General features: G+C 31.5%; 2 protein-coding genes and 1 non-coding gene across 3 annotated transcripts; 1 reads left to right on the top strand and 2 right to left on the bottom strand.

Annotated features, from left to right (window-relative positions):
• The first annotated feature begins 952 nt into the window (after positions 1-952).
• TRNAR-UCU (transfer RNA arginine (anticodon UCU)) lies at positions 953-1,025 on the top strand. Its single transcript has one exon. It is a non-coding gene; the product is annotated as a tRNA-Arg (tRNA).
• Positions 1,026-2,271: 1,246 nt separating this feature from the next.
• On the bottom strand, positions 2,272-6,472 carry LOC101249802 (uncharacterized). The gene has a single exon (XM_004252489.5). It carries the CDS (start codon positions 3,586-3,588, stop codon positions 2,674-2,676), a length of 915 nt encoding a protein of 304 aa, XP_004252537.2. The 5' UTR covers positions 3,589-6,472; the 3' UTR covers positions 2,272-2,673.
• Positions 6,473-18,681: 12,209 nt separating this feature from the next.
• ERF-H11 (ethylene response factor H.11) lies at positions 18,682-20,585 on the bottom strand. The gene has a single exon (XM_004252490.4). It carries the CDS (start codon positions 19,995-19,997, stop codon positions 18,984-18,986), a length of 1,014 nt encoding a protein of 337 aa, XP_004252538.2. The 5' UTR covers positions 19,998-20,585; the 3' UTR covers positions 18,682-18,983.
• Between the last annotated feature and the right edge of the window lie 1,410 nt (positions 20,586-21,995).

The raw sequence follows: 21,995 nt of genomic DNA, 5'->3' as shown, positions 1-21,995 counted from the left end.
TTTACCCTTTATTACCAATTATTAATAATTTTTACTAATTTACCCTTAATTATCAATTATTAGTATTTTTACTAATTTACCCTTAATTACCAATCCAATATAGGAGTAGGACCAGCAGTACTATGAGGATAATAAAGAGAGACATAATAATTAGTCATAATTACGACCACCAAACATTCCTTTTACCATTATTTTCTTTGCTTTTGAATGACAAGATCATGTACATACATTGTATATGTTATGGATCGTTTGAACATAGATTTTTGAAGTAAAATTTAGGAAGAAAATTGGTGAATATTGTTTGTCATATAATTTGTTATTATTTGACATATATTTTTGACAAATAATTTAAATGTTAAATATTAGAAATTTTTAGTATTTGGATCAAGTCTCATTATTTGAAAATTTTTAATAATTAAAATTGTATATCAATTTTTTATCTTTTATAAATACACTCTTTATAGTAGTTGTTTATGTTTTTTTGCATAATTTTTTATGTGAATATCAAAGTAGTGATGAAATATTCAGTAAATACTAAAGTGATGATATGATTATTGATGAAAATGATGAATAATCGGCTTAGAGTAACAAAGTCATGTGTCATGTAATACAAACATAGTTTTTAAAACTTATTGATATAAATCAAATTTCTTAAAAGGCACAATACATAAATATACTCTTTAACTTCGCTTCAATCACATTTATACCCTTCAACTTTGAATGTACACAAATAGACACTTAAACTTTCATTTTTTATTCTTTTCTTGACGGTGTATATTATAGTTACAAATATCATGTCATATTCAAAATTAATTTTAATTTGTTTTTCTCTTTTGGTATGCAATAAAATAATGATGCTTCTAAATAATTAGCAAGGAAAGTGTACTTATTAATGGAAAATTCATGTTAGTAAATAATATAAATACATTTTGTTATCTTTTATTAAACAACAGCGCCCATGGCCTAATGGATAAGGCGCTTGACTTCTAATCAAGCGATTGTGGGTTCGAGTCCCACTGGGCGTGATTTATTTTTTGTCTAAAAATTCTTTTATTTTCTCAAACTCCGTATCAAATTAAAAAACTGATATGAATTAAAATAGTATCTATTTTTCCTTCTAAAATTTCTTTTATCTTCTTAAACTCCCTATCTTATTATAAAACTGATATAAATTGAAATAGAGGGAGTAGTTAAGTTCAAATTCTTTTATTTTTCTTAATATCTAGTAAAAAAACGGATATTCATCGAAATAGAAGGAGTAGTTAAATTCAATTTGTTAGAGATTGAAACATAGTTAATTTTTGTTTCCCTTTTCTTTTACTTCATTTGATGCACTTGAGCCAATAATCTTTCGAAAATAACCTGTGTACCTTGCACAAGACAATGATAAGATTTGAGTACATTGTACCCTCATCAAACTCCACTTTTCAAGATTTCACTAAAAATATTGTTATATCATTCTCCCTTTAATACATTTTATGTGATATGAAAATTTATATAAATATAACTTATAAGAATGTCATTATATCTTTAAAATAGATTAAAAAAAAAAAAATTCTAGTCATATAAATATTGTGATATACTTTGAATTATAGTTCTTTTTTGTTAAAAAAAAAAAAACTTTTCTTCTCATATAATACTTCACGTATTCTTTACGTCAAACTAATAATGTGACTTTAATTTGAAAAAAAAAAAAAAAGAAATGTGAAGTTTAAATTTCTTGTCAGCTTCTTCAAAGTCATAATTCCTTTTCTTTTTCTTTTTTCAATATTAAATTTCAACGAATAAAACGTTTTTCATCATCAATTTTTTAAATTTTACCAATGACGTATCATTCATTATATCCCTACTATTGTTTGTAGGGCATTTTCTCTTTGAAGATTTTCTGCACTTAACATAAAAGCTACACACTGCCGTAACAAAAGATCTCGAATTCAAGTTTTACCGTTAAATATAATTTAAAACAATAACGCTTATTAATCGTCTAACATGATTCAAAATGTTAGACCATACATAAGTTAGCGCATTAAGACATATATCCGTAGAAACCTTATGATAACATTAGATTCATTTGAATTCGATATTATTTTATGAAGTAGAGTGTATAGATTATATGGAAAAATATACCAAACATTACAACAAACACTCCTACTAAGATAAATCCGAATCTTTAAAAGTATAGTAGATTCAATATGAAAAATTAAATTCATAGAACTTAAATAGTGAATCCTGCTTAAGATACATAAAATTAAATAAAAATGTCCAAACACATAAAGCAACATTTGTAAATCTTCTCCATTAAAAATATATCTCAAGATTGTATATTGTTTGAGTAAACAACCCTATACAAAAATTACACATCTACGTACACATCACAAAAAGATAAATTCAAACATCAAAAATGTAAATGCTACTAGTATTTGAAGAAACTTCAAAAAAAAAAAAAAAAATTGAGAACAAAAGTGGGGATATTTGGCCAAAAGAAGCTAGCTCTAGTGGTTGAATATCTCCATCGTTTATCGATAGGTTGACGATTCAAGTCATGTCGAAGGGTAAGTTGATCGATAGGTTGAACATTCGATTCACGCATTGGAAGATAAGTGTGAACACTATTGATCCTGTTATATTGGCCAAAGAGAAATGACCTTGAAATTTGATCATCATGAATGTTAATTACCTCTTCGAACTTCGACTTCTTGAAAATGGATCTTTAATTCCATCTACAACCCAATTCTCTTTTGATATATCAGATGAAAATTTGTAGAGATCACTTCCATATCTCATCACTACTAAGCTTTTCTTCATATTATTCTCCGTTCTTGATTTTTCATTCTTTCGTTGATCATAATCACTGTCGTTGTCTTTATGTTTCTGCTCCAGCAAACCTTTTGCTGGAGCAGAACGACAACGCATAAGCAAAAGTGCGTTTGGTGGTGGAGCATCATTATGACTAAAAACAGAGTACTCTGTTTCCTCTGTTTTTTTGGCATGCTCTGTTTCCTCTGTTTTTTGGTTTTCTTGTAAAACCATAAACCACTTAGAGAAAACAGTTCTCGATGCTGTTTTCGCTTCATCGTCGTGTTCATCTTCACCCTCCTGATCATCTTCTTCGTCATCCTCATCATCATCAGAAGTAATGACATCTGTTTCATCGTTATGAAACGATCCAAAACATCGAAAATCAAACCTTATATTCCTCAAACATGTCAACAACTGCATCGCGTCTTTCTTGAACCCAACGCCTTCCATATTCCACACAAGTTTTTTCTTTTTTTGCTTCTTAACATGTAACTTCTCAATCTCTTCCATCACTGATTGCCAATTCTTGATCTTACATGATTTCGGTTTGTGTCTTACTTTGATTTGTCCAGCACAAGTAACTTTCGGAGACGTAGGCTCAGATATCTCTGTCCTCTTCCATAACATAGGGCTAGCTTGGCCAGCAGGTCCAATACCTCTTGTGTTTGATCTTTTTAAATGGTGATGATGAGAAGCTGGACTTGGCATAAGTGTTAGATGAGCTCTTGAAGGAAAACAGACTAATAAATCTGTTGAAGGAGCTTCTTTACACTTTCTAATACCTTTCATGTTGAATGTATAGTTTGAATTTTTTTTGAAAATGTTTGAGATTTGATGAACAATAAGAAGAATGATGTTTGTTTGTTTTGAAATTGTGTTTGGAAGAGTGAAGTTTTTTTAAAAGAAAAAGTACAGAGAGGAGGCAAAAGGCAGTGGACAGCTAGCTATCTTTTCTTTTTAACTTTTTTTTTGTTTATTGCTTCTATCTTTACCATCCATTATAAGAGTTCGGACTCAATTTGAATTTGTGATCGGAAAGTTTCATGTTAAAGGTAAAACGATTACTTTGTATTGAGGTTTCGATTAGATTTAAATTTGTGTCGAGAAGTTTTAGGTAAAAAGTAAAATATTGACTTCGTATTCAAGACTCAAATATGAAATTGCTGATTAAGAATGATGAGTATTCGCCTTAAGGGATCTAGATGGGTAACAAAGGGTATTCACTATCTTATTTTTGGGTGTCCCTGCTGTTAAAAAATTAGAGCATATATGTTCTTCACTCTACGGGAGACTAAATAGGAACATGTGGCACAATCTTATTCGTTGATCCGATATTTAATAAATGTCGGGTCGGTGGATAAGATTATGATACGTGTATGTTCGTTAGTATAAATGGTATATTTGCTCTAGTTTTTTTTACGGTAGGATCACCAATGTTTAAAAATATGACGAAGGATATTTGTATATCATTTACGATAATTTGAGAGGTATATTTGTTATTTTCCCCTATATTTAAAGTACTTTTTTTTATTTACATATTTTTAACCTCCTAAATAAAGTACAAGAGATTGACTTAGTGAATGAAGGGACTCGGAATTCTTCTCTTTTAGATTTTAAATTCAAATATTAAGCACTATATTCTTATTTTTCGAACGGTTGGCTTTGCTTTGTTTTGAAATGGGGTCACAAAGTGTGATTTTTTCTTCTTCTTTTTTCTTGGTGTTTACTTTTTCATCAACCCCTTGCCAAACAAAGTGGAGTAATTGAAAAAAAAAAGAATAATAAAGAGATAAAGAAGGAAAAATTTGTATCACCAACTTTGTTTCATGATCTAATCATAACTTACAAACTTATTTAATTGTGAGACCATTGTCTACCAAGTGCCAACAAATTAAATAGTCCTACCAAACTACCAAATTCATTGATTTTATATAATTAAAAGGAAGACAAGAGGTTTTGATTAAGTTCCCTTTACTAAAATATTATACAAGGTAAATAGAGCAAAAAACAAATTATTTTTGGTTACATATAAAATGTTGAATCTTTGTCATTAATGTTTACATCCCTACTCTGTCGGAATAGGTCAAAACGTCGCGGCAGCTTAGAAAATAATTAATTGATTCAATTTTAACAAAGTTTAAAAAATAATCGAGTTCTAAAAAAGAGTCGCCACCTAATTTTAGGAAAACTAGGAAACCAATTATTAATCTACGAAACCAATTCGATTCTAGGTAAAGGGTTTAAATTATTCCGAAGGGAAGGGGTTAGGCACCCTTCGGAATCCACAAATGTGGTTCCCGACTGAATTCTTTTTTTTTTCAAATTGAGGAAGAATGTATAATAATGTACAGATATAATAAACATGCAATATTCAAAATAAAACAAAATAATAATCGGCCTAAGATTTGCCTAACGTCAATATTTACGAAATAATAAAATAAAATATAATTCGAGCTTTTCGAATGGCTTCAAGGAAGCAAGTTTTGGGTACCTGTAAACACACTTAATAAAAGTGTTAGTAAAGAATAAATATGATTAAAAATGAATAACTCAAATAATAACCTAAAAATAAAAATCCGTCTTATTAACATGGTAGGCCTTGGAAATCGACGGTAATTTCTTCATCGGCCAATTTCAACAACTAAAAATATATATAAACTTTAATTAGATTTCCGTCTTTTAAAATGGGGAGGCCTCTAAATCCGACGGATAGATTTTTCATTGGCCCTTTTTAACAATTTTAACAAAACAATTTATATGAACTTAAACTAAAAATTTTCGTCTTTTAAAAATGGAAAGGCCTCTAAACCCGACGGATAGATTTTTCATTGGCCAATTTAACAATTTTAGAATATATAAACTTGAATTAAAATTCCGTCTTTTAAAATGGGGAGGCCTCTAAACCCGACGGATAGATTTTCATCGGCCAATTTCAACAACTAAAAATATATAAACTTGAATTAAAATTCCGTCTTTGAAAATGGGGAGGCCTCTAAACCCGACGGATAGATTTTTCATCGGCCCAATTTAACAAAATAAATAATATGAACTTAACTAATTTTCCGTCTTTTTAAATGGGAAGGCCTCCAAAACCGACGGAGAGTTTTCTCATTGGCCCTTTCAACATATAAAATATATAAACTGAACATCAACAAAACATAACAAACTTATCCCAAGAGAATATGGAAAACAACAACCAAACTAAAATAACATAATTAGAAATGGAAACAACAATAACATAATATATATAAAAATTAAAAGTAACATTAAAGTAGAATAATAACAAAACCCTGAAAAGTTAAGATAGCAAATAGTTGACTAACAATTTTAAAATAATAGTAATAAGAAATAAACATCAAATCGTAAAATAATACTAATATTAAAACTACAATAAACACAAATATTAATTGACTTTTAGAACTACATTAAACTAAAAAAACAAAACAAGCTACATATAATAAACAGATAACATAAAAGAGCTAGGAATTAAATAAAATAAGGCTAAAAAAAAAATTACCTGGTTCTGGACAGCGAACCGGAACTCCGAATTTGAAAGAGACGACTCCACCTCCTCAACTCGAAAAACCACAAAAACACTTTAAAATTTTTGAACTATGGGAACCAAGAATTCTCAAATTTTTATGAGTATTCTTTTGTTTTTTCCCTCCAAATCCTCCCCTAAAAATAGCGAATGAAGTGGGCTTATATAGAAACCCAAAAATCCTCAAAAAGGATGAAATACCGATGTGGGACTATTGCAAAATTGAAAATTGTTTGAGAGACAATGTGGGAAAGACATTTTTTTTTGTATTTGACTCAAAATGTATGAATTTTAAAATCATCGGACAAAAATTTGCTATTAAATAAACAAAGCTTCAAAATCACGAATTATTAAAATGTTAGGCCAAAATTGGGTGTCAACAGCTGTCCCTTTCGTTGTGTATGATTGATGAAAGAAATCGTGGACAACGAAAATTGACAAACCCAATTTTGACCGAACACATGACCTTTGTAGAGAAGTGCGGTTGCATTTGGTGAAAGTCAATCCCAGACCTGTCTCCAAAAGGTTCCATGATGTGTTGCGTCCTTGTTGAAGTAGTTTGCACCTGTTTTTCTTTTTGTTTTTGTTTTTTTTGATTTTTTTGATTTTTTTTTGTTTTTTTTTGTTTTTTTTTTTGAAGGAATTCATCCTTTCAGATGCTTTTGACAAAGATTGAGATAAAACTTGTCAGCTTAAAATGCAATTTAAGTGGAAGGCAGTGTCTTCCACCGTGTCGACACTTAATTTCTCTCCTCGGCATTAACGTCAGTTGACGCTGAGGGATAAATATTTCCTTTGAGATGCACGATTCTTTTTCTGGTAGTGCATGATTGCTTGCAAGGCACGAATATCTTCCCGCGATGCCCCAATTTTGCGAGGGATGAAATCTTCTCGCGATGCATAAAATTTTGTGAGGGATGGGATCTTCTCGCGATGCATGAATTTTCTGCGAGGTATGAAATCTTCTCACGATGCATGAATTATCTGTGAGGTATGAAATCTTCTCGCGATACAGGAATATTGACTCGCAATGCATGAATTGACTCTCGATGCATGAATATGAACTCGCAATGCATGAATTTTCTGCGAGGTATGGAATATTCTCGCGATGCATGAATTATCTGCGAGGTATGAAATCTTCTCGCGATGCAGGAATATTGACTCGCAATGCATGAATATTAACTCGCAATGCATGAATTAACTCTTGATGCATGAATTGACTCTCGATGCATGAATATGAACTCGCAATGCATGAATTAACTCTTGATGCATGAATTGACTCTCGATGCATGAATTTTCTGCGAGGTATGAAATCTTCTCGAGATGCATGAATTATCTGCGAGGTATGAAATCTTCTCGCGATGCAGAAATATTGACTCGCAATGCATGAATATTAACTCTCAATGCATGAATTAACTCTCGATGCATGAATTGACTCTCGATGCATGAATATGAACTCGCAATGCATGAATTTTCTGCGAGGCATGAAATCTTCACGTGATGCGTGAATTTTCTGCGAGGTATGGAATCTTCTCGCGATGCATGAATTATCTGCGAGGTATGAAATCTTCTCGCGATGCAGAAATATTGACTCGCAATGCATGAATATTAACTCTCGATGCATGAATTGACTCTCGATGCATGAATATTAACTCTCGATGCATGATCTTCTGCGGGGCATGTATATCTTCTCGCGATGCATGAATTTTCTGCGAGGTATGAAATCTTCTCGCGATGCAGAAATATTGGCTCGCAATGCATGAATATTAACTCTCAATGCATGAATTGACTCGCGATGCATGAATATTAACTCTCGATGCATGATCTTCTGCGGGGCATGTATATCTTCCCGCGATGCATGATTTTTCGTGATGCATGATTTTTAACGAGGCCTGGATGGCTCGATAATGTTCCAACTGTAACGAGGTGGATGGCTCGATAATGTTTCAACTGTAACGAGGTGGATGGCTCGATAATGTTCCACTGTAACGAGGTGGATGTCTCAATAATATTCCAACTGTAACGAGGTGGACGGCTCGATAATGTTCCAACTGTAACGATTTGGACGGCTCGATAATGTTCCACTGTAACGAGGTGGATGTCTCGATAATGTTACAACTGTAACGAGGTGGACGGCTCGGTAATGTTCCAACTGTAACGAGGTGGACGGCTCGATAATGTTCCACTGTAACGAGGTGGATGTCTCGATAATGTTCCAACTGTAACGAGGTGGACGACTCGATAATGTTCCACTATAACGAGGTGGATGGCTCGATAATGTTCCAACTGTAACGAGGCGGACAACTCGATAATATTCCACTGTAACGAGGTGGATGCTCGAAAATAGTCCAACTTCAAATGAATTTTTGAGATCCTCTCAAAAATTCTGTCCCAGTTTCCATTATGAAGAGAAATGGAAATCTTACTGGGTATATGACCGAGCCATTGTGGCGCCTACGTATCCCATTGGAGCAGGAATCATGTCAAACGTAGTTCCCCTCTTGTGGATGATGAGTGCTGCAAAGAATCTGAAAGATTATCAGTAGAAAATGCACAATATGAACATGATGGAATATGCAAATGGTATTCCTTGCTATATTCAAAGCCTAAAACAAGACATATCACATTTTGGGTATGGACAACCCAATGAAGTAAAATAGGCGTCTCACACATATAAAATTAACTTAATGACACCTTTTATAATGAACAACTCAAAAGACAATTCTTTTTTTCAAAAATAAAAGAAATGTGAGGAGATAGTCAAATCTTCACCACGATTGGTACCAACAGTTAGGATTGCAGGTAAATCTCCCATTCTTTCTTTCCCCTTTTTTTTTTAAGATTGAATTATTGTAATTCCTACAGCTTCAAGTGGTACCTCAAATATACTTAAGGATTGACAAGATCCGTTCATCTTGTTTCAAACAAAGGTTTTGAATTGTATCAATCCTCATGTTTCAAGTGCACTCACGACAAAGGCTAGTCCTATCTCACACATATTTGAAACATTTGATTATAGGGCATTTTCAAAATGCACTCACACTCACAAGAATGTTCAATGCACACAACTGTGATACCATATGTTTGACCCTTATGTAGATCTCCACTAATGTGAGAACATTTTGAATGAGATCATGTAGGGCTTGTAATTGGCTTGTAACGTAGGCTTAGGGATGGGTAGGATATTTATTTGAGGTAAAAGTGACTGAATTCCTCCTTGAGCATCACACAAAATTTGTGCTCTTAATGATTGGTACGCCTTGGGCGTTAGATCCTCTTCATTGTTCTCCGCCTCTCAAATTCTTTTGAATTCTCATTTTTAACGTTTTTCCCTTCCCTTCTTTTTTTTCTTCTGAGCATTTTCTTTTAGCTTTTTTTTTCTCTTCTTCTTTTTTCTTCTTTTGAGTCCTTACTCCTTGGAGCTTTTCTTTTATTCACTTCTTCATTATAATAATTTTCCTTTTTGTTGGAATATTTTCCTTCCAACCTTTCACTGGTCCTGTAAAGAAATTTTTTTGCCTTTCTTTATTTCTTCCACTTTTTTTTTCTCTAGAGTCTTTGCTTCCTTGATTTTGAGAGACTCAATATCTTTGCTTTTTGAAATTTCAAACATTGATCTCTTTTTATAATTTGCACATTCTTTGTGCACTCAAGAAGGTTGGGCCAAGAGAGGATAGTGCTCGTAAGCACTCAAAAGGGTAGTGGTTAAGATGTGGTTGTCCAAATGAAGGTTTCAGGCTCAAAATGGGAAAACTAGGGATTAATGTAATTTGGTAGGCTTTGAAAGGCACAATCGGGTCAAAAAAGGCCTACAATCCTTTCTCAAACCAAATATTACTCATGATTTCGCCTCGAAAAACATTCAAGTCAAGTTCTAGATCAACAATGTAACACAATTGAATTTTGATCAAAATCTCACCACACAATGCACATGAAACATAAGGTTATTTTTATTCTTATCTTGATTGAATGCAAGAGAATTTTCAAGCATCACAAAAGTACAGATAAGAGGTACCACGAGAATCTGTAGTTTACCGCAAGTCTTTTCCATCATATCGAATATATTTACATGCTCTTAACCATATAGGTCCCGACCGAGTTGAAGACATGGCTGTAACAGTATGTACAAACATTTTTTTTTGAAAAATTATTATCGAACCCGAGAAAGGCTGCCTACGTATCTCATTAACATGAGAATCAGGTACGCGTAGTTCGTGCAGATATGAGTTTGAAAATATGCACGAACTTTTTTTTTTTTTTTAGAAAAAGATAATACCGAACCCAAGAAGGGTTGCCTACGTATCTCATTAAAATGAGAATCAGGTACGCGTAGTTCGACAAGATATGACTGGGAAAATATACACAAACAATTTTTATAATTTTTTTTAGAAGATTATACCGAACCCAAGAAGGGTTGCCTACGTATCTCACCGAAATGAGAATCAGGTACGCGTAGTTTGACCAGATGTGGCATATAATAATTTAAAGACTTAGACAACTCAAAGAAATTCCTAGGTCCAATGCCACTAAAATTTTTAGTCATGAAGTTTTTTTTTCTTTTATTTTTTATTTTTTCCGCACCAATATCTTTTATAACCTCTTAATCGTCAATATTTATACTGTCTGTTGAATATACCCTACGAATTTCTACAGTAGTGATTTGTTGTACTCTTTTGGATGTTTTCTTGGATCTTTGTCTCCTTCCAATTTTCACGAGATCCAAACACTGTTATGACCATCCCCGACTGATGTCGGGGACGGTATCCCTACAAAAATATGAGAAATATGTGAGAGAAGGACCGTCATGCAAAATAATAATAAAAATAAGTGAATGCTACGTCATAGTCAAATACTCCCCTGATTTATCGTTTTGACTTGATATAATCGAGAAATGCAAGGACTCTAATTTCGCTAATCCTCTTGTCTCTTGCAACTTTGGACAAATAATGATTTCTGAATTCGAACATAAATCAATTTTTTGCTGAGAAGAAGAACAACTCAAAAATGTAAAAGTATTAGTTCCTGTGCATAATAGATAACTTTAAATATCACACAAATAATGAATAAAACACATAAATTTTGTTTTAATTAAAGACAAACTGAATATATCACATAGCATACAAACAATTATTGCGCGTCCTATACAAATATGTGACCCTTTTATGCCTAGGGTAGGCCTATCGATTCGAAGGATGTATTACGCCTTTTGACAACTTTCCATTGTCCCCCAAAATACTTTATACAATTTACGAATAAATGAAATAAAATTATGAAGTTAGAGGAAAAAGTAAGAAGGAAAAAATATTACAAATATTCAAGCCCACGTAGGGGGACCATCCTATTCTAAGCCTTTGCCGAAGGGTCTTCCTCTTGAAAATCTTGTCATCTCCGATTGCCAACACTTTTGGATGGAATGATAGTTTCTGCAAACTCGAGCTTGACAAAAATAAACTATTAAAATAACCTTCTAATTAAGATGGACAGTGGTTTGTCAAACGACGTATACATCCTTCATATTACACACAATCATGATCGTCCTTTTAGGCTAAAAGCCATTATGGACTCAAGGTGGTCTTTCTAATTGACTCAACACGCCTTGGGTGTTGGGTCATCTTAGGCCGATCTTAAATTCGGATTTAGTTTTTGCTCTATCCTAGGGTGATTAGAATTGGTATAGAAGTGACGGTTACCCGAGTCGGACAGACAACGGGGTGAAGCTAATAAACGACGTTGGATGACCGCAAGCCAACTATTCGTTTATTACTTCCAAAGATTAGACTTGTGTGTTTTTCTGAAGGAAGCCGTGGTAAGCCACGTAACTTCATTTGTCCTAATGCAAACTATTTGTCAATTGACGAAAATTATGCCATGAAATGCAATGATAATATACACAAAATAAAATAAATAATAAATAAATACAATATACAAATAATCAGCGAAATATAAAAATACAAGTTATAACATAACAAAAATTTCCTCAATTTGAAAAAAAAATTAAATTCATATTGGTTAAAACCTCTAAACTCCCCAGCGGAGTCGCCATTCTGTTTACATCCCTACTCTGTCGGAATAGGTCGAAACGTCGCGGCAACTTAGAAAATAATTAATTGATTCAATTTTAACAAAGTTTAAAAATAATCGAGTTCTAAAAAAGAGTCGCCACCTAATTTTAGGAAAACTAGGAAACCAATTATTAATCTACGAAACCAATTCGATTCTAGGTAAAGGGTTTAAGTTATTCCGAAGGGAAGGGGTTAGGCACCCTTCGGAATCCACAAATGTGGTTCCCGACTGAATTCTTTTTTTTTTTCAAATTGAGGAAGAATGTATAATAATGTACAGATATAATAAACATGCAATATTCAAAATAAAACAAAATAATAATCGGCCTAAGATTTGCCTAACGTCAATATTTACGAAATAATAAAATAAAATATAATTCGAGCTTTTCGAATGGCTTCAAGGAAGCAAGTTTTGGGTACCTGTAAACACACTTAATAAAAGTGTTAGTAAAGAATAAATATGATTAAAAATGAATAACTCAAATAATAACCTAAAAATAAAAATCCGTCTTATTAACATGGTAGGCCTTGGAAATCGACGGTAATTTCTTCATCGGCCAATTTCAACAACTAAAAATATATATAAACTTTAATTAGATTTCCGTCTTTTAAAATGGGGAGGCCTCTAAATCCGACGGATAGATTTTTCATTGGCCCTTTTTAACAATTTTAACAAAACAATTTATATGAACTTAAACTAAAAATTTCCGTCTTTTAAAAATGGAAAGGCCTCTAAACCCGACGGATAGATTTTTCATTGGCCAATTTAACAATTTTAGAATATATAAACTTGAATTAAAATTCCGTCTTTTAAAATGGGGAGGCCTCTAAACCCGACGGATAGATTTTCATCGGCCAATTTCAACAACTAAAAATATATAAACTTGAATTAAAATTCCGTCTTTGAAAATGGGGAGGCCTCTAAACCCGACGGATAGATTTTTCATCGGCCCAATTTAACAAAATAAATAATATGAACTTAACTAATTTTCCGTCTTTTTAAATGGGAAGGCCTCCAAAACCGACGGAGAGTTTTCTCATTGGCCCTTTCAACATATAAAATATATAAACTGAACATCAACAAAACATAACAAACTTATCCCAAGAGAATATGGAAAACAACAACCAAACTAAAATAACATAATTAGAAATGGAAACAACAATAACATAATATATATAAAAATTAAAAGTAACATTAAAGTAGAATAATAACAAAACCCTGAAAAGTTAAGATAGCAAATAGTTGACTAACAATTTTAAAATAATAGTAATAAGAAATAAACATCAAATCGTAAAATAATACTAATATTAAAACTACAATAAACACAAATATTAATTGACTTTTAGAACTACATTAAACTAAAAAAACAAAACAAGCTACATATAATAAACAGATAACATAAAAGAGCTAGGAATTAAATAAAATAAGGCTAAAAAAAAAATTACCTGGTTCTGGACAGCGAACCGGAACTCCGAATTTGAAAGAGACGACTCCACCTCCTCAACTCGAAAAACCACAAAAACACTTTAAAATTTTTGAACTATGGGAACCAAGAATTCTCAAATTTTTATGAGTATTCTTTTGTTTTTTCCCTCCAAATCCTCCCCTAAAAATAGCGAATGAAGTGGGCTTATATAGAAACCCAAAAATCCTCAAAAAGGATGAAATACCGATGTGGGACTATTGCAAAATTGAAAATTGTTTGAGAGACAATGTGGGAAAGACATTTTTTTTTTGTATTTGACTCAAAATGTATGAATTTTAAAATCATCGGACAAAAATTTGCTATTAAATAAACAAAGCTTCAAAATCACGAATTATTAAAATGTTAGGTCAAAATTGGGTGTCAACAATTAAAAAGATTCTAGTACAGAGAGATTTATATTTTCGGCGTGAATATATATTTAGATTTTTTAAAATAAATTTCTGACTTTATCGCTGATTACTTAAATAGGAAAAGGGAAGGATGGACAATGAACAAGAAAGAGAACAATATTAGGAAGTATAAAGTGGAGAACATGCTATTATGAGAGCAGAATTATAATTGATGTTGGGACATCTTACTTGAAGATTAGATTTCAGTTTTGCTTGTGTCCTTCTTCAAAGATGGTGAAGACTTCGAGTCGTTTAGTCGGTGGGATGAGATAGATAAATATTTTTAATATATATATTTTACATGCGATAACTTGTTTTATTATTTATATTAAAATGATAAGATAAAATAATCTCTAAATTTGATAATTTTCATTTTCAAATGCAGAATAAAATAGTCCTATCGGATATCTCGAAAATATTATTTTTATCCATCGATCAAACAATTCCTGGGGTTATTTGGTTGATGGGCAAGATAGTATGATAGACGAGGATATTCGGTGAGACTATTTTATCCCACCTTTTATATGAGATAACTTATTTTACTATTTATCATAATGATGGAATAAAATAATTGATCTAATGCAATTAAATAATACTCATTATCAAAATACGAGATAAGTTAATCTCATAAAATATTTCAAATTATTATTTTTATCCGATCAACCAAACAGTCCCTTAATACTCACCTATATACATAATAATAAAAAGGGAAAAAAGATTTAGTTACGGAACTAACCAATAATATATCATTAAATAGTTTATAATTATTAATATTTTCTAATAATTTATCATATAATAAGATTAACGATTTTTTTTATGTCAAGCACATAACGAAGTTATTGTTTTGAAATTCTTAGGAAAACCCACATCCACCATTCTTGGGATACATATATGTTGCGTTAAACTGTTTATGTACAGTAGCTTGCAAATCACACATGAAATATAAACTGCACTAGATAAATTTAGTGCGATAAACTCGACTTAGAGGGTGTTGATATCAAGTATCGATCTTTGGCCTTCCTCAAGAAATACCAAAATGCATCGTAATACCATTTGGTAGTTGACTAGAGTTATGCATGTATAAGTAGTGTAGCGATTAGTAATGACTAAACTACGTATTATTAATTTACATAGGTATTAGTTATGCAATGATTAATTATGAGTGAATTTATGTATTACTTTATACACGTATTAGTTACACAAAATTTAGTCAGTCCACCTTTTGTCCTGCATAAAATAATTTCACATAGATTCTCTCAAAACTTGTACATGTATTAGTCATGCGGGTTATAAATTGTTAACCAAACGTTATATAAGTTTTATACATAAAAATAACTTATTTCCTATCTATACACCAAACATCGTATTAGTCATACAAAAATTGATAAATGAATAACTTGTTATTTATCCATCTACCTAACATTAGCAGTTATGCAAGTATTATTAGTAATACAAAGATTAATCATATAAAATATAGTTATTTGCGTATTAATTATTTCATCTTGTATCATACATAAAATAATATATAGATTCCCTCATAACTTCCACATTTATTAAATATGTGAGATTCTAAATTACTACTCAAACGTAATACAGATCATACAAAATATAATACATGAATAAATCACCTCCTAACAAACGACCAAACAACTATATTATAACATAAAGTTGGATTAAATGCAATGCAGGACATAAAGTTTCTAGGAAGTGTTTTTAAGCAGAAAGAAAATCTCAAAAGATTTTTTTTCGTTTCCTATCAAAGTCCGATATTATTATAAAGATATGATAAAATTTTAATTCGTGCAAGAGTCTAGTTTTGAGGCGACATTTCCAAATATAAAATTTATTTTTATAGAAAGTCAAACTCAAAACTTTGAATTAAAAATAAAGAATTCTCAATCTATTAAAAAAAATACCTTATATATCATGATATGATCATTAAGAGGACAATTAATTAGAATCTCAATCTCAACAATCACTATTATAAAACCTTACAAAGTTACAAGCCTATTAGTCCTTAGAGACAACTTTCACACTAAATTTTGTCCAATCACCATACAAAGGTCCAACACATACCAATTCAAGCCCATAACACACATCTTCTGCTTTGACCCAATAAATCTCATTGAATGTTTGTCAATTAGACTACGCTATCATCGAACAAAAAAATATGTTTATTTATAATGTAATTACAAATATTAAACGTGTCACCCAGGGAACTAAAAGACCTTGTGGCGCGGCTGGCTAAGGATCATAATCTCGCTGAGGCCCTAAGAGTTTTTTAATTTGCAATTTTAACTTGCTCGCTGAGTCCCCTTTGTAATTTTAACTTGCTTCCTTAATATGATAGCGATACATTATTTTTTTTGTTTGTTTCTAATAGTAAAACGTGATCCATTTATAAATATAAGCACTGATATCGTCATTGATCATTTTAAAAAATGTAAAAACTTGTCGAGTACAATTATGATTGAATGGTGAATATTTATGATATATATAGTATAATTGAAATTTTTAACTTAATTTACTAAATGCTCTCAATCAAATGTGGGGTGAAAATTTGTAATTATATACGGAGGTAGGGAAGAAAAGGGAAAATTGTAAGATGAGAGTTCAAATAGTCAACCAATTGAACTAAAGTGATTTTACCAAATATTATGTGAGAAAAAAAAAATCTTCCGTTGTCGGTCATGAATTCGACTTTTAACAAGAGCATCTAAATTAAAACGGTAAACTTTTGCTTCGTTGAAAACATCTGATAAAGTTAATATAACGCTGAAAAGATTAGCATGACCCATGCACAAAGAATTTGTAGTATATATAATTAAAAAAATTGTTATCTTATTATTATTCATATTTTTTTGAGAAGGACTTATTATTGTTCATATTTTCATAGACCAAAAAGATGAATAATTCGATAGAAGCCTAAAATTAATTTAACTGATGAAACTACTTACTCATTATCGATATAACATTACAATTGAAGCCAAGAACACGAATCAAATGTCAAGAATTTCGTATAATTATAAAGGGGATGGAGATATTTCTTTGTATATCAAGAGTTACAAATTTATAGTGTCAATCATAAAATAGTATAAACTTAATTCTGAAATATCTTTATCTTGTTTTGTCTAGTGAATACGATAACGGAAGGGGTTGGGTGGGATGGGGGTGGGGTGGAAGATTGAACCAATAAAATCAAAGAAGGGATGTATATCCTTTTCACTTGATATTTGAAGAGATAAGACATATATCATCCCACTTGGGCATATATCCTTTTCTTGAACTTGAATGCAAGCTAGGCCTTTCTAGATATAGTGGCTACATTTTCCCTATCCCATTCACACATAATGTGGCCTTTGATTGGATATCAACAAACACACCAACAATTTTTAATCAAATAAACAAAATAGAATATGAACAAATGAAGAAAAGAGGGTTTTTGAATTATTCTACCACTAGTTTGGTGCCACCTTTTCCTGTCCCTTTGGTATTTTGTCAATTGTCTAAAGTCCAAGTTTGAATTTGGAATCTTTGAGTGGAAATTATGAAACTAATATGATGACTTTGAGATTATCTGGTGATTGGAAACAAGTTATCTTAAGATTAATTATTTTTAGATAAGTTATTTTAGACGAATATATAAGCTATGTAGAATAGTTTATCTCATCACTAGATTATAAATTGTAGAGTAAATAATTTATACCTTCAATCAAACACAAAATAAAACAGTCTTACATTTTATCCTTATAATTATTATATCTTAATCATTTCATATGAACGATTATTTTGTGAAAACTTAGTGAGTCGGCTAGGAAAATCAGGTGCGACTTTCACTACTAAAATCGATCCTAAAAGTGGTTTGAAAAAAAAACCTCACAAAGTCGATATTTAAGTATACTTTTTTTTTCCAACAAATTGATTTTCGAAGGTTGATTTTCTTAGCACTAATATTCGATAAAACTTAAAACCAATCTCAGAAAATCGGTAAATACACCTAAATTTTTTTTATTCATAATAGTGATACCCGAGGTCGATATTATTAATTTAAAAATTAAACTAATCAACCTTATAACATTGTTAATAATAATTTTTAAATAATTCAATTTATATTATCTATACAGGCTTTATTATTTTTAATCAATATATTTTAAACAAAATATCTCATAATAGCGATGAGCAGAATATGAACGTTTTTAAGTGTAACAATGAAGAGTAATATAATCATAATTTTACTAGGCGAAGCAGCCCGAATGTTACACCTTGGATTATACTATTTTCTTTTTGTTCATATTTTCTTATAAAATATTTTTACAATTATAGAAATATTTGACATAGATATCCAATTGTAATTTTCATATCCTTTTCTGTTTTTTCTTGTAAGAACTACTCGGACACGAATATTCATTTGTAGATTTTACTTGTTAAAAAATAGAATAAAAAATGAGTTATACAACTAAAGAAATATAGATACAAAACAAAAATAAAACATGAACAAAAAAAAAATTCACTGGCCTAGCCTTGACAAAAAAACAACAGCTGACCAGTTTGGATTTAACAATAAATCTAAGGACTAGCTATGCAATTACCAAAAATTAATTGCAATGGCTATCCCACTAATTCTATTCACCTAATTACACAATTAAACATCTATAAACAAAAAATTACAAAAGATAACATAACTATAATTACTAAATTTAACTAATTATAGTAGTGAAGCCCAATTAAAAATCTCTTGAGATGGATCCTTGTGCAACACATAATTTTCTGAACACATGTCCCAAATTGAATCGAAAGTATATTCCGAAATTGGTGATGATCCAGAACCCGATCCTGATCCTGACCCTGATCCGGATCCATCACTTTCCGACCCAGCTTCTGCCGTTGTCTTGCTTTTCTTATATTTTTTCTCCTCCACCTCCACCATCATCGCTTTAGAAGACACTTTTCGCTTCTTTTTAGTATCAATGCTCTTTCCTTGTGCCAAGTCTTGACAAATGGCTTGTAACTTAGCATCAACTGAGGAGTGAAGCGGCTTATACTCACCGAATTCACTCCCAATTAATGATCCGTTATGACGGAGATGGGGGAAATTCAAACGAGCAAACTCGCCTCTGAGTTTATAAGCCGCCTTGTCATATGCCAAGGCGGCCTCCTCAGCAGTATCAAATGTACCTAGCCAAAGCCGGGTCCTGTTTTTAGGCAATCGAATCTCTGCCACCCATTTCCCCCAATGGCGTTGTCTAACACCGCGGTATAGCTTTGGGGGTTTTGGGGGCGAGCCCGTTTGCTTCATGGAAACGGGCTTTGGCCCCAAGTAAGAAGCATACTGATTATTATTTTGGAAAGTGACAGCTGGCATAACTTGCTGCGATAGATAGATTTGGGCTTGGTTCAGCCCAATTGAGCCTGGTTGCTCCATTTCCATCAAGCTCGAAAATCCCTGTGAAAAAGTAGGGGTTATCGTGCTGAAAGTGGAGCAACCATTATCACAATAGCTCATATTGGGTTGACTCGTTGAAGAAAATGATTCGTAAAGAAATGAAGTTGATAAAGAAGAAGATTGTAAATCAAAAGACGGAGAAACAGAAGGAGAAGGAGAAGGAGAAGAAGCACTTTTAATAAAAGGTGCAAGTGCTTCCATAAGCTCACCACCAGAATTTGATGAGTTAAGATCTAAAAGAGTAGTAGTCCAAAAATCCATAGTAGAAGTAGCCATAATTAGATTTAAAACACACAAATTTTAATTAACTAATTTAATTAATTAAAAATATTAAAATTAAATCAACCTGTTTCTTATCAAATAAAAAGAACAGGTGATTAATTACAAAAAAAAAGTGGTCTTCAAATAACAACCCCTTTTTTTGTGTAGTGATTAAAAAAAAATCAACTTTTTGAGGGACAACTAATAAGCCCTCTAAGTTGAAGAAAGAATGAATAAACTCTACAACATTTAATGATAAATAAATCTCAATTCTGAAAACACCTGACTTTTTTAAGAAATTAATGTCTAAAAGTTTGCATTTTCTTCAAAAAAAAAATATAATTTTTTTTTAATCAAAAAACACAAACCCAAAATCCAAGAATTGTTCTTGAAAGACAGATTGTTAACAGAAAGGGATTAAAGAAGAGGGGAATTAAACAGAAGGGGGGGAAATAAAATGAAAATTAAAGAAAACTTAAGAATTTTTAAAAATGTGATTAATTATTAATTTTTGTTTGGTGTGTGTGGTGTGTGCAGGTGTGAGAAATAGATGAATTATCTCTCTCTCTCAGCCTCACTAGTTTTTGTTTGTGTGGTATTAATCTTCTCATTTGTCTCCTTTTATAGCCTCTTTTGTCTAGTGATTTTACATCCTTAACCCTCCTTGTTTCTTACACTTTTTTTCTGGAAAAAAAAGGTATAAATTAATCTATTTTAAATTAAATAATAATGGTTAGATCGTCCTTGTTATATGGTTCGAGAGTGTTGGCCAGTTGGGAACTCATATTTTCAGAAGATCAGAAGAAACATGTTGCAGAGATCAAAATGTTGAGATGAGTGTGTGAGCATACTAAGAGCGACAAGTCTAGGGATGAGGTTAACCGAGAGAAGGTAGAAGTAACTTCTGTGTGGCAGATAAGATGAGGGAAGTGAGACTTATATGGTTTGTGCATGTAAAGAGGCAAGGTGTATACACGAACGCCCCAACAAGGAGGTGTGAGAGGCTAGGTGTTGGGAATACACGAAGGGGTAGAGGTTGGACGAAAAAGTATCGGGGAGAAGTGATTAGACATGACATGACACAACTTCATATAATCAAGGACACGACTCAATATAAGGAGTGGAGAGGTCACATATTAGGGTTATTGTTCTTTCTTGTAGATCTTACACTGCTTTTCTTATTAACTGTTATGCTTTCTTTATTGTTTTCTCCTTCTTTTACTTATTGTGTTTGATGCACCTGCGCCAAGGATTTTTCAAAACACAACATCTTTACCTCCACGAGATAGTAATGAGGTTTACATACACTCTACTCTCCCCAAATTCACCCTAATGAGATTTACAACCTCTTTACCTCTATGAGATAACGATAAAATTTATGTACACTCTACCCTCTCTAGACCCCACCTAATAAGATTTTATTGAGTATCTTTGAGAAATTATTTAACATAAATTATTATTTCAAAGTTTTTACTCTGTCTCTCTAGATAATACTTATTTCATATATTTATATATACAAATAATATAAATTTATAGCCATGTTATTTATTTAATTAAAAAAAGATGATGCATGTCAATTAATTATGAGTGAAATATTAGTAGTAATTTCTATTCACAAAAACAATACTAATTTTTATATCTATTGTTTGACGTTATATAGAAAAGTCAGCTATGAGTATAGCATCTTTCTATCTAACCATTCTTCGAACAAGGATATGTAACCAATAAGGTGGTGACATTTGGACAGATATTGACACGTGTAATTTCCTAATTTACACATGAATAATATTCACTTTATTATGGAATTTTTGGTTGATCGAAAATTGTAGTAGGTAATTTCGTATTATAAATAATCGTTATATTTTTATAAGGTAAGAATAACGGTATATATACATCGTTTTTCTGAGGTTTTACTTGTAAAATTATACTAAATATACTATTGTTATTGTTATTCTGTATTATTTCAAAATTAAAATATTTATGCCTAACAAATATGTGTAATGTGTATCCAAA

This window comes from Solanum lycopersicum, chromosome 12 (genome assembly GCF_036512215.1).
Source record: "Solanum lycopersicum chromosome 12, SLM_r2.1".
In the NCBI taxonomy this organism is placed as follows: domain Eukaryota; kingdom Viridiplantae; phylum Streptophyta; class Magnoliopsida; order Solanales; family Solanaceae; genus Solanum; species Solanum lycopersicum.
Note: the sequence above shows the minus strand (reverse complement) of the source record. Positions and strands in the feature narration are given on the sequence as shown.